This window comes from Alligator sinensis, unplaced genomic scaffold, assembly GCF_000455745.1.
Source record: "Alligator sinensis unplaced genomic scaffold, ASM45574v1 scaffold293_3, whole genome shotgun sequence".
In the NCBI taxonomy this organism is placed as follows: domain Eukaryota; kingdom Metazoa; phylum Chordata; order Crocodylia; family Alligatoridae; genus Alligator; species Alligator sinensis.
This window is the reverse complement of record NW_005842604.1, coordinates 367962-381506: the sequence shown is the minus strand read 5'-3', so window position 1 is coordinate 381506 and position 13545 is coordinate 367962. Positions and strand designations below refer to the sequence as shown.

Sequence of the window (13545 nt, the reverse complement as noted above, 5' to 3'; positions counted from 1 at the left end):
CAGCAGGGGCTGAGGGAGGGAAGCAGTGAGCTTTCTTCCCCCACTGGGGCTCTGGCCCAGTCTTCCCCCACCCCCCTCCCCAGCATCAGGCTCTCTCCTGCTCCTCCCATCCCCGAGCTCTGCCCTTCCCCCTCCCCCAGTCATTCTTGATGATCAGTTGGCTAGTACCTACGTATGCACACAATAATGGGAAATGTGAATCAGTGATTGCTGTGTTATACGTACTTATTTATATAAGGGTCCAGAGATCTTCAGAAATACAGTAGTACATTGAAACAAGTGGATATACTTTGCCGACATTACTAATTGCTGTTGTTTCATTTTTGTTCATTATTATACTTTTCTATATCTATATTTAACATATATGGTGCATGTTTGGCACTATAGGGCAGGTTTATGCTCATTATTGTAGGGTAGGATTAGAGGGAAGAATTCTTCTTAGAGGGAAGTGTATAATTGTTGTAGTATTTACCTTTAAGACGCAAAGTATTTTCCCATAAGTATTTGCTGGTAGTTGAGGAGCTAGGGGAGAGATTTTTTATTTTATATTTACGAAATATCCTTTTCAGATATTACGAATTGGAAGTAATAACTTGTTAAAATTCAAACTTAAGAATGAATTCTTAACTCCACTTCTAAGACTAAAAGTGATGGCAGAAAACATTTGACAACCACACACAATTAACTGTCATGTTGCCTGAGTTGCTTGATATAATAGTCCATTGTAGTTAAAGGCCAGTTATTCAGATTTACAAGATTTGACTATCAGTTCATCTCTCACTAATACCCGTAGTAGTCTATTGTTGTTGTAATTATATGTTGTTATTAACTGGTCACTCAGGATAACTAACTGGCAAGCAGAGGAGCCATTTTTGTTTCTGCCATTTGCTACCAAGTGAGGAGATTCTTGTTTTTAAAGGTTTATGTACATAGCATATGTGGCTGATGATGCATATCAACTAGATAGACTTATATATTCAGTAAAATGACTCCAACCCCCTCCACCACCCCCAAACAAAAACCCAGCAGCCATAAAAAACATTATTTTTTTTCCAATGTTTTCTGGGTCAAATTTAATTCTAAGATAGGATTTTGAACCTGAAGCTATTCCACTATTTTGCCCATTTAAAAACAAAACAAGGTACTCCAAGCCATGAATTTAACCAAATGTGAAATCTAAAGTCAGGTTATTCATGACAACTTACAAATAATATTTCTCTAGTAAATGCTTAGATTTTTTTCCACTTATCTTCTATTTATATCCAGCCCAGTAGACACAATTTTAACAGTTGTCCCAAAGCAATCTGGAAAAAGTATAATGCCTACATATTTATCACCTCAATGCATTAATGATCATGTCATTGCTAAGGTAAAGAAAATTATTTGAGTACCTTGAATATATGTAACCATGTCTCTGTCTGTTCTGTACAGTGCTGAGCATTTTATTTTCTCTCGACAAACTAAAAATTAATTCTTATTCACATTTTTTCAGGAGCTGGCAAGTTGCGGGTGGAATAAAAAAGAGAAGTACAGTTCTGCACCAAATGCAGTTGCCTTCACAAGAAGATTCAATCATGTGAGTTTTTTTATTATAATTTTAGCAATACAATAGGTATCTATTAACATAAAAAATATGAATAGAATGCTTAATCAATATAGTACTTTAGCTGTTATTAACAGCTAACTACTTGTGTATGCAGTGCGCATGCACATGGCTAGGAATACAGCCCTAGGCAGTGGTGAAGAGTAGCTCCCCTGTTGTTTACAGGTAAGTCTATGGCAGGGGGGATGCAGATTGAGGCCCCCACGGTGAGGGAGGGAGTGGGGCAGGGGCTGGGCCTGTGGGCACTGCTCAGCAAGGATGGTGTATGGGGCTCAGGGCTGGGGCAGAGTGGGGCAGAGTCATGGGGGGAGAGGGAGCTCCCTGCTTCTGCGTGCACTCCTGGGGAAGGGGCATGGGTGGGGCACGTGCCTCCCATTTTTTGTACATGGGGCAGAGATGAATGCAGGCTGTCCACTGCGGGCTCGGAGCTCCCCACCCTGTCCACCTGGCATTTACTACCCTAACCAGTGTTGTGATGTCAAACAGTATTAGGCATGACTTGCACTATGTAACACAAAGGACCTGTTTGTGCCCTCACAACTGCAGGATGCTATTTATTAAGTCCTTGGTAATCGCATACTGGTACTCTTTGGCCTACACGTAGCTGCTGAGGGGTGTCTGTTCCCCTTGGCGTGGCTTGACTTATCTGACAACTCCTAATATGCTGTCACAAGTCCAGTTTTAATAAGCTGAACCATGACCTGTGTTTCTTGACCAGGAACAGCACTGCCAGCATCTCATTTATTGTAGCATGTACTGCATTCTGATATGCTAGCAAGAAGCAGGCCATCTTCTGCTGTTACTGACCCTGTTTCTTTCTTCATGGATAGCAAGGCCTTTTTGAAAGACTGCAATTAAAAAAAAAAACAAAAAAAACCAACAACAAACAAACAACCCCCCCCCCCCCCCCCAAAAAAAAAAAACCAAAAAAAACCCAACCCCCAACAAAACCAAAAACATTTGGCCAGCCCATTTGTGGCCAAGTTGTATGGCACAGAAGTGATATGCCAGATGCCATTTCTCTTCATGGACCTTTTGATACTTATCTGAACTGAGTTGTAGGCCATTACCAGTTGCTACTTTTTTGGCAATCCTGTCCCTGCAAAAACACTTTGAAATTTTTCTGTTGTTTGGGATGCTTTAATGGCTTTCATACAGAAAACATATGGTCATTTGGAATGCACTTCTAGGCAACTAGATGCATCATTCCTAAAAACGGTCCTGCAAAATCAATGTGGAGCCACTTGCAGAGAGTAGTTCCAATTTGGGCAGAGTCTGTATCTGTTGACATCCCATATCCCTAACAAGGTATTGTATTTGTTGGTCAGTACCTGTCCACCATACAAAGCTTCTGGCTAGTGTCTTCATTTTTACAACTAGTAGGTGGACTGTGTGTAGCACTTCTAAAACTCTTGTACGCAGTTTACTTGAGTAACACAAATCCCCAACATAATGCATCACTGATGTATAGACAGTTCATCTTTGCCCTCATAAAAGGTGCTAAATTATGGTTGTCCGTATATTTCCAGCCTTCCAGGATGGCTTCATATACCTGTGCGACCGTGGGATTTTATTTGGTTTCTTGTCCAATTGTACTATAGGTCACTAGGGTATATACCAGCTGAAATAAGTTAATAGTTTCAGTAGATTGTTTCTGCTACAGAAAGCTGAATCTTTGTGCAGTTATCAATGTCTTGGGTGCCAGATGCTCTTGAGCAGTTTTCACAATTTGGTTTGTTGGCCTTTCTGGGCTGAGCAGGTCGTGCAGTACACTGTTTTTCTTCCCATCAGATTCAATAATTCGGCTACATGTTTCTGTGGGGGAATCCATTTATTTAAATTTAAAAAAAAAAAAAAAAGGCTCTAGCTTCTTTGTATCTGTAGGCCAGTCTCCCAGAGTGCTGTCATAAGCTCCAACTGTTCCAATATTAATGACCATTTTGGGTTCCAACAGATTTCAAATACTCACAAAGCAGTTCTTTAGGTTGATTCAATGCATGCCCCTCTCATGCAATCCCATCTTCATCACCAGTTGTTATATTTGTCCAGGAGCATTTGATATTCAATGACTGTAGCCACAAGTGTGGGAAGGAGTGCTGCCAGGCTGGCAAGCACAGAATACATAGTAAACACAAAGTAAAGATCTACATCCATTTCCATTAACAGATTCAACAAAAAGTAACTGTAGATTCTCATGTACACATTCAATGCATTCATGTCTCTCAGTAACAGTGAAACTACTTTAAAGCAAAATTAGTGTAGCGATAATTTGCATAGTTGTTGCTGTTTGATTTTGTTAAATTTGTTTTTTAAATAAAAGAAACTGATGAATAAGGCCATATTATTTTTCTGTCAAAGTGTGCTGTACTTTTCGTTTTATCTGAAGCTCAAGGAGAAGGGCTTAATGTATAAAAACAATTCCTTATAGAGTAGACATATTTTCCCATCTAAAAGCATTTAGGTTCTGTGATGCATGCAGTACTATGTGTCCTCAAAAACATGGAGCTGGATTATGTCAAAATGGTTATGTTCAGAGAAGACTGTTGACAATGTGGCTAGATGGTTATGTGCTGCAGTTAATCCCAAAAATAAAAGGGAATGGAAATCTACTGACCTCTGAAAGCAGTTGCCTGAAGCTTAGGAAAAAAAATCCTATTCAGCCAATCTGATTGCATAAGACTAAATTGCTAGCAAGTGTTTAGTTTTTCTTTCAGTGGAAATGATCAGTGAGAATGTATCCACTTCAGGCATTGAAAGTCAGTTTATTTTCTTCAGGTGGCAAATTTATATATTCAAATAAGCTAATTCTATGCCACTTCTCATTCTCTGCATATTCTTGTGTTTATATGCTGACTGATAACACAAGGTGCATGCACACAGCAAAAGAAATAGAGAAAACAGGCAAAAAAATCACATACAAGAAACTTAGATTTCTACAGTAGCCAGTGAACTTCTACTGCAAACATGTTAGCAAAATTCCACTTGGCCAGAAAACATCACTGACAAATGGTTTATTTTCTACCTGTGCACAAATACATGATTTTATTAGAACCTATAGAATCATAGGAAAGTAGGGCTAGAAGGGACCTCAGGCCAATCAAGTCCAACCCCACGCCCAAGGCAGGAACATCCATATCCAAATAATCCTTTGCAAGTGCTTATAACCCTTTTGCACAACTACAAGACGCATAGCTCAAAAATACCGAGAACACCTTCATCTGCCACATGCAAAGCAGGGAGACACGGGCAGTATCAGTATCCCACCATGACACGAGGAGTTAATACATTTGAGAGATCCGAGGAAAAGGACCCACTACAGAAGAGCCTCTCCTCCCCCTTTCCCCAAAGTCTGGACCAATTTACTGGAGTAAAATTCTTTCCTGCCCCCAGATGTGATTGATCTCATCCTAAGTGGTGGGGCTAAGCCCCTAACCAGGAACCCTCTGGGTTGTAGCATGAACACCGTGTGCCCCTGGAGGCTGCGGGGCACGGTGAGCTCTTGCAGGTGGCAGCAGGAGTGTGACGGTGGCAAGCGGTGAGCTCCTGCAGGTAGCTGTGGCGCTGTTGGCGGGGGCGGCGAGCGTCAACTGGCAGTCGGTGACCACCCCCACCTGCAGCCGTCGTTGGCAGTGGCCAGCGGTGATCAAGGACTGCCTGCAGATGTCGGTGGTGAGCAGCGACCGCCCGCAGGTAGTGCCGGTAGTGTCAGCAGCACCTTTTTGCAGGGGGTGCACCACCAAGCTTGGGGGTGCATGTACACCTGCATGCACCCCCTATGCGTTGCCAATGGGTTTCAGTTCCAGTAGGAGCCAGTGGCACATCTCATTCAAAATCTGCAGCCTCAACTGCAGTCAACATCCAATACTTCTGAGGAAGGGGAAAAAAAATACCCTTTCACCAGGATGGGAAAAATTCCTTCCTGATCCTATGTCGTAACCACTTAAGTCCAGAAGCTTGGGAAAGTACAATCACCTTCCACTCTGTTCTGCAACCTGAGGACAGCAAACATGTCCTACCTCCTTTCTGTCACCATTTCTCCCCCATGAATTTATCCCAGACCCTTTAATCTTCTTTTGTAAGTAACTAAGCTGGTTGTAGAGCTCTGCTTCATTCTCCAGCTGCTGAGCATTGTCCTCTCTGATATCCACCTGCTCTGAGCTGCAGAGCTCTTCTCATGATCTCCCAGCACGGAGCAGGGAGTGGTCGTCTGTGTTCAACTTATTCTCTTAGCACTACATTCCAGGCATTGCTTAATATTAAATGTGGGTTGTCCAGCTGGTGGCCTGTTGCCCGCAAGGGATTAACTTATGATGTGCAGGCTCCCACCCAGCCACTGTCACTCCATTTCTTTGGTTGTAGCAGCAGCCAGGACTTCCTGGCTCTCCCTCCTTCCTCTGGGTTTTGCTTCTTGCCTCTCTTCCAGGGGCAGCAGAGTCCCACAGTGCTGGGGGAGCCCTGGACCTATGGTGCAGCAGGGGACCCTTTGGCCAGGGGGCTGAGGATGAGGGACATTGCTATCATGTCCCCCACTTAATTGCCTTTTCTGCAAGATGAGTGCCTAATTCCTTCAACCTTTTTTTTCATATGACTTGCTTTTTGTAACCTGAATCATTGTTGCCTCCCATTTCTGGACATTTTCTAACTTCTTCATATCTTCTTTTTTTTTTTTTTTTTATTCCATATTTTATGGAAACCTAAAACTGCACAGTAGTCTAGATGTGGTCGGACTAGCACTAAGCAAACAGGAACCATCATCTCCTGCATCTTGTTCCTGTTGATACAGCCCAAAACTACATTAGCCTTCTTTGCAGTTGCATCACACTGCAGACTCTCATTGAGTCTGTGATCCACCAGGAATCCTAGATCCTTCTCTATAATGCCAATCCAGGCAGTTGTTACCCATTTTGTATTTGTGGTTTTGATTATTCTTTCCAAGGCATAGTACCTTGCATCTGTCAGCATTGCACTTTATCCTGTTGGCTCTAGCCCAGCTTTCTAGACTATTAAATTTCTTCTGAATTGTGCTCTTATCCTCCAGTCTGCAGTCCTTCCAGAATTCATGTCATTTACAGATATGTTCAGGAAATTCTTTATTCCAGTATCCAAATAATAAATACATTAAACAGCACCAGGCCCAAGATAGACCCTGTGGGACTCTACTCAGAATCTCCTGCCATTCTGACACGGACCCATTTATACTTACCCTTTGCTTGCAGCTGTTGAGCCAGTTGTCTATCCACCTTGTAATTGGTTTGCCTAGCCTACATTTCTCCAACTTCTTAATTAGCAGGACATATGAGATTTTGTTGAAAACCTTACTGAAGTCCAGATATGCTGTATCCACTGCATTCCTTTCATCTATCCAGTAAGTTTACTTTACCAAAGAAGGTCAAGTTTGTTTGGCACGATTCGTTTTCAGTAAGCCCATGGTGGCTGGTGGTGATCAGTCTTTCCTCCCCCAAGTGCTTGCAAATAAACTTCCTTAAGTTATGCTCTAGTAACTTCCTGGGTATTGAAAGTGAGGCCAACTGTCTGTAATTCTCCAGGGCACTATGTTTTTCCAGTCCTCTGGTACCTTACCTGTCTCCCATGACTTGGTAAATATTTTTCCCAGGGCTCTGAGATCCCTTCTGCCAGTTCCTTCAGTACTCTGGGATGAAATTCATCAGACCCTGCTGACTCGAGTTTATTTGGACCAGTTAGAAGCTCTCTGACTGTCTCGTCTGTTATCACAACCCTCAACTTTATTTAATTTCTTTAGGTGTCTGGTTCATAAAATAATCTGCATTAGCTGTCTGGTTGCAGTTTGGTTTGGGGGTTTTTAAAAAAATGTTTGTGAATACTGAGACAAAGAAGCTTTTGAGCAGCTTTGTCTTCTTTGCATCTCCTATTAGGTGCTTACCCTGGCTACTTAACTGTGGACCCACAGCTTCCTTTGTCTTCCTGTTTCTGACCAGCATATTTAAAGAACCTCATCTTGTTTTTGTCAACTTTCCTTCCCCGGTGTAGGAGTTGGGTTTTTTTTAAACTATTTGTTCATTAAAAAGCTATTTCTTGTATTTTAAAGGCTTCTCAGAAGCCAGCTGACTTGCAATGTTTAATGTGCTGCTTTTGCTTTTTTTGTTTGGATCATTCATACTCCAGGAATTTTTTTAACTGCCCCAGGAGAAATATCTTCAAGTCAGATTTTTGCCCTTTCTCTGAGTGGGAAAGGAGGAGAGTCATTAATGACCAGGCACTGTGAATGAGGCTATGGAGAAGTGTTCAGTTCCAGAGCTAAGAATTTCAGGGGAATTCTTAGTGCTGGAAAAAATAGGTTGGGGCTAGGGGTGTACAAACACTTCAGTCTTCTGGCTGGAGAGCTGCATGAAAACCTCAAAAGTGATCTCTCTAACACAGAAGGATATAGTGTGGGATTGGAAGGTGGAGGGGCATGACACTAAAGGGCTGCTGCTTGGGTCTCCCTGCCCCTAGGTCAGTACAGTCTGTCCTCTCCCCTACTCAGGAAGGGCACAGTGTCAATGAGCAGCTGGCTTAAACAATGCAACTCAGCCCATGCTGGATGTCCCTGGGATGGGTCAAGTCATAGGGCATATCCTGCTCTCCCAGCCCCTCCCCTTTCCTTCCCTTGCATAAACCATGGTCACCCTAGTTCTGTGCAGGGGCAGAGAAGGTGCAGTTTGACCTGTCTTGGGGGTCTGCCTCTGACACCACAGGCAGAATTTTGTTACCTTTTTGTGTGCCTTAATGGCAGTCTTCCAGTCTTATAAGTCACATTCTTTGTACTTACACTCAGGTTATACTTTTATTACTGCTACTGTGGATGGTCAGTCTGTGCATATTTATGAATTCAGTGCTGGGGTAATAAATTCACAGTCTATAGGTAATTGCCAAAAATGTTACTTGCATAGCTAGAAAGCTGCCACCTTTGTGCATAGAGTAACAGAATTCCACCCCATATATTAAAGGGCCTGAGCAGGTGTGTTGTCATACAGTTCTTGTGGTGCAGCCAGCCGCATAGACTAAAATTCCTTAATCGAGTCATCTCCTTCCCAAACTTGACAGGGGAAGGTCAGCAGAACAGCAATAAACAAATTTTAGATGTCATCAGTATTGGTAATTATGTATTGGTAATTATCATGAAGTATTAATTATGAAAATAATAATGATGAGGATCCTCTAAGATTCTGTTCATCCCTTTATCACATTTTATAAAAAATTATTATTGCTGCAGCATTAAGTGGCCCATAATATTAATAGTTTGTTTTCCAAAGTTGTGCGGTTAATTCATCCAAAGTTGTAAATTTAAATTCTGAGAAAAGGGAAGAAGGATGCAATCTCATACAAATCCAGGCAGCCTTTAAAGATAATTGATCACTCTGTCCTGGGCTGATTTCTCAGATCATCAGCATCTCATCAAAAGGACTCTTCCTCTCATCTTAACTGAGATGCAGGTTCTCCTGAGCAGAGGCAGCCCATACAGCTCATGTAATTAAGCCATGCCAATTTTTATACTTAGTGATAGGCCAGGGAATAACTTGGCTAGTATCATATCCAGCTGCCTTTATCTCCCCAACCCAAATACCTAGGTACATATTTACTGTTGAAGGATCTCCCTCATGAGACTTTTCAGTTGCAAAGACAGGTTCAGGTCAGTCTTTTGTCTTACTCAATATCCACGTTCAGTTATTAGGAGAGATGGGTGATGTTGATGAAAGATTAATAAATAGAGTGCTTGTATGGAAAATACATGAGAGATTGAGGAAGAAACTGAATTCACTGTAATCGGGAGATTAAAATATGGGGGAGCATGCTGACCCTTTCCTTTCTTGGCAAGTCGCAATAAACCCAGTTCTATACCAAATCCCCATTCAAGAGAATCTAGGTCTATCTGTCACCCATCCAGTTTACCTGGGATCCTAGCTCAGCTAGGGTAAAATTAAGTCATGTGTAGAAATTGAGAGTTTTTTGCTAGCTTTTAATTTTATCAGGTATAATGCAGATCACTAAACTTTCCCGACTTTTAAAATTATGATTAAACTGTGTAATACAAAATGCAGCTGCTGTCTTCCTTCTTCATCTGCCTCTTCAAGAGAAGGTCCTGACTACCTTTCATATTTTGGCAGGCAAAGAAGCATTAAATCACTTACAGATGCTTTGCAGCAAATTGGTCTCCTGTTAGTATTTTGGAAGCAACAGTGATCATGTGCAGTAGATTTTAGTTGATTGAGAAAGCACTATTTCCAATATTATAATTATGCTGTAATAACTAATGCACGGTGTCTGTAGAAGCAATGCCCAAATGAAAAAATGTCAATCAACCTCATTCCACTGAGTTTATACAGCAGTCCATATGTGTATAAAACCCACTGTTGTGCTCCATTTGCAGATATAATTGATCTGTAATTTTGAAAATCTATCTTTGTTTTTGTACTATTAGATGGTTTGAAAGATGCTATATTATTTATAGGGCTGTCAAATACTTTAGAAATGTGATTGTGATTAGTTTCATAATTAAAAAAAATAATCACAATTAATTGCTATTTTAATCGCACAGAAGTCAAAATTATGTGCAGGAAAAACACAAAATTATGCAGGTACTTATACGGTTGTGGGGTGTGTGTGGGGGTGGGAATCCCTGCATGCCCTGGCAGGATGTAGGGTATTGTGGGTCAGGAGTGAGGGGCAGCAGCAGGGCTGGGGGGAGGGCTGTGGCTTGGGATTGACAGGCAGACAGGAGCACCCAGCAGGTAAGTCTGTGGAGGGGGAGGGGCAGAGGATACCTTTTTGTTCACGATGAAGTGTTTTTTTCAATAACAAGTAATCTTACCGATTTCAGTGGAAGTACTCATGCTGTAAGGCGCAACAAAGTGTGAGTCAGGTGTTGCTGTCTGACCTTTTAAAATTATAATTTGCTTAAAAACTGAAACTTGTAAAGTTCTGTAAAGGTGTATGTAGCTCTTCAGAAGTTCTGTTGTCAGCCTGTAACATCCAAGTGCATCTGCCATCTTTCAAAGTCCTGTGACTTGACAGCACAGCTGAAAATGGAATTCTTTAATTTTTTGGCAATAGCTGAAATATTTCATGTTCTCTTTGCCAAACAATTTTTTTGTGCGTGTCAGATTAACACAGTTGTCTGTGGTCAGTTTCCTTAAAAGCATAGAAAGACTGAGCTCCATAATTATGGTGAGCAGGCTGGCACAACCTTAAACAAAGCAGAACGAAATAAATGTAAAATTCCAATGCCTGAAGAAGGTGTTTGTGCCAGAAAGCTTGCAAAGAACAGTTTTTCCAGCTATTTAGTTGGTCTAGTAAAAGATATCACATCTATCCAAAGAACCTTGTTGGCCTAAATCCCAATATCTGCATTCAGAATGAACAATTTCCCATTAACTTCAGTGAGGACTAAATAGAAACAGGCAACGAAGTTCAGGATTTTATCCCAAGATATTCAGGACAATACAGCAAGTTTTTCTGGAATAGAAATGCCTGGCTCTTAATCTTTTTTTTTTTTTTTTTTTTTTTTTTTAATATCAGAAAATATCAAAGAGCTGTTCTTTCCTTATGGGACTGCGTTTAGTTCTAGCCCAATCACTGTGACTTCACTAAGAATACAGTACATAAGAGGCTTGAATCTCCTGGCACCATTCTATATAACCACATGTGGAGATGTAGGACTGCACAGTGTGAGGTAGACAGCATAAACACAAGGCTTTTTTGTTGGGAGTAGTAGGAGAGATGGGTGATGTTGATGAAAGATTAATAAATAGAGTGCTTGTATGGAAAATACATGAGAGATTGAGGAAGAAACTGAATTCACTGTAATCGGGAGATTAAAATATGGGGGAGCATGCTGACCCTTTCCTTTCTTGGCAAGTCGCAATAAACCCAGTTCTATACCAAATCCCCATTCAAGAGAATCTAGGTCTATCTGTCACCCATCCAGTTTACCTGGGATCCTAGCTCAGCTAGGGTAAAATTAAGTCATGTGTAGAAATTGAGAGTTTTTTGCTAGCTTTTAATTTTATCAGGTATAATGCAGATCACTAAACTTTCCCGACTTTTAAAATTATGATTAAACTGTGTAATACAAAATGCAGCTGCTGTCTTCCTTCTTCATCTGCCTCTTCAAGAGAAGGTCCTGACTACCTTTCATATTTTGGCAGGCAAAGAAGCATTAAATCACTTACAGATGCTTTGCAGCAAATTGGTCTCCTGTTAGTATTTTGGAAGCAACAGTGATCATGTGCAGTAGATTTTAGTTGATTGAGAAAGCACTATTTCCAATATTATAATTATGCTGTAATAACTAATGCACGGTGTCTGTAGAAGCAATGCCCAAATGAAAAAATGTCAATCAACCTCATTCCACTGAGTTTATACAGCAGTCCATATGTGTATAAAACCCACTGTTGTGCTCCATTTGCAGATATAATTGATCTGTAATTTTGAAAATCTATCTTTGTTTTTGTACTATTAGATGGTTTGAAAGATGCTATATTATTTATAGGGCTGTCAAATACTTTAGAAATGTGATTGTGATTAGTTTCATAATTAAAAAAAATAATCACAATTAATTGCTATTTTAATCGCACAGAAGTCAAAATTATGTGCAGGAAAAACACAAAATTATGCAGGTACTTATACGGTTGTGGGGTGTGTGTGGGGGTGGGAATCCCTGCATGCCCTGGCAGGATGTAGGGTATTGTGGGTCAGGAGTGAGGGGCAGCAGCAGGGCTGGGGGGAGGGCTGTGGCTTGGGATTGACAGGCAGACAGGAGCACCCAGCAGGTAAGTCTGTGGAGGGGGAGGGGCAGAGGATACCTTTTTGTTCACGATGAAGTGTTTTTTTCAATAACAAGTAATCTTACCGATTTCAGTGGAAGTACTCATGCTGTAAGGCGCAACAAAGTGTGAGTCAGGTGTTGCTGTCTGACCTTTTAAAATTATAATTTGCTTAAAAACTGAAACTTGTAAAGTTCTGTAAAGGTGTATGTAGCTCTTCAGAAGTTCTGTTGTCAGCCTGTAACATCCAAGTGCATCTGCCATCTTTCAAAGTCCTGTGACTTGACAGCACAGCTGAAAATGGAATTCTTTAATTTTTTGGCAATAGCTGAAATATTTCATGTTCTCTTTGCCAAACAATTTTTTTGTGCGTGTCAGATTAACACAGTTGTCTGTGGTCAGTTTCCTTAAAAGCATAGAAAGACTGAGCTCCATAATTATGGTGAGCAGGCTGGCACAACCTTAAACAAAGCAGAACGAAATAAATGTAAAATTCCAATGCCTGAAGAAGGTGTTTGTGCCAGAAAGCTTGCAAAGAACAGTTTTTCCAGCTATTTAGTTGGTCTAGTAAAAGATATCACATCTATCCAAAGAACCTTGTTGGCCTAAATCCCAATATCTGCATTCAGAATGAACAATTTCCCATTAACTTCAGTGAGGACTAAATAGAAACAGGCAACGAAGTTCAGGATTTTATCCCAAGATATTCAGGACAATACAGCAAGTTTTTCTGGAATAGAAATGCCTGGCTCTTAATCTTCTTTTTTTTTTTTTTTTTTTTTTTTTAATATCAGAAAATATCAAAGAGCTGTTCTTTCCTTATGGGACTGCGTTTAGTTCTAGCCCAATCACTGTGACTTCACTAAGAATACAGTACATAAGAGGCTTGAATCTCCTGGCACCATTCTATATAACCACATGTGGAGATGTAGGACTGCACAGTGTGAGGTAGACAGCATAAACACAAGGCTTTTTTGTTGGGAGTAGGCACAGGGACAGTGTCTAGTTATATATATCTAGCCATAGTCTGCAAGAAAAAGTTTTTAGTATTTTTTCAAAAAACAAAGAAGCATTACAAATTGGAGTGATGGGTTTTGTCACAGAACATTTGTAGTCATACAGTGTTTTGCATAGCTGTGAAAGCAACATGTATCCTGC

General features: G+C 40.8%; 1 protein-coding gene across 2 annotated transcripts in view; it reads left to right on the top strand.

Moving 5' to 3' along the window:
- The window catches only part of RALGPS2 (Ral GEF with PH domain and SH3 binding motif 2), a 218787-nt gene that overhangs the window by 78019 nt on the left and 127223 nt on the right, over positions 1 to 13545 (top strand). For both annotated transcript variants that reach the window (XM_006033021.3, XM_006033019.3), the window contains exon 5: positions 1493 to 1576. In XM_006033021.3, the coding sequence (XP_006033083.1) occupies positions 1493 to 1576 (84 nt within the window). The remainder of the gene's footprint in view (positions 1 to 1492; positions 1577 to 13545) is intronic.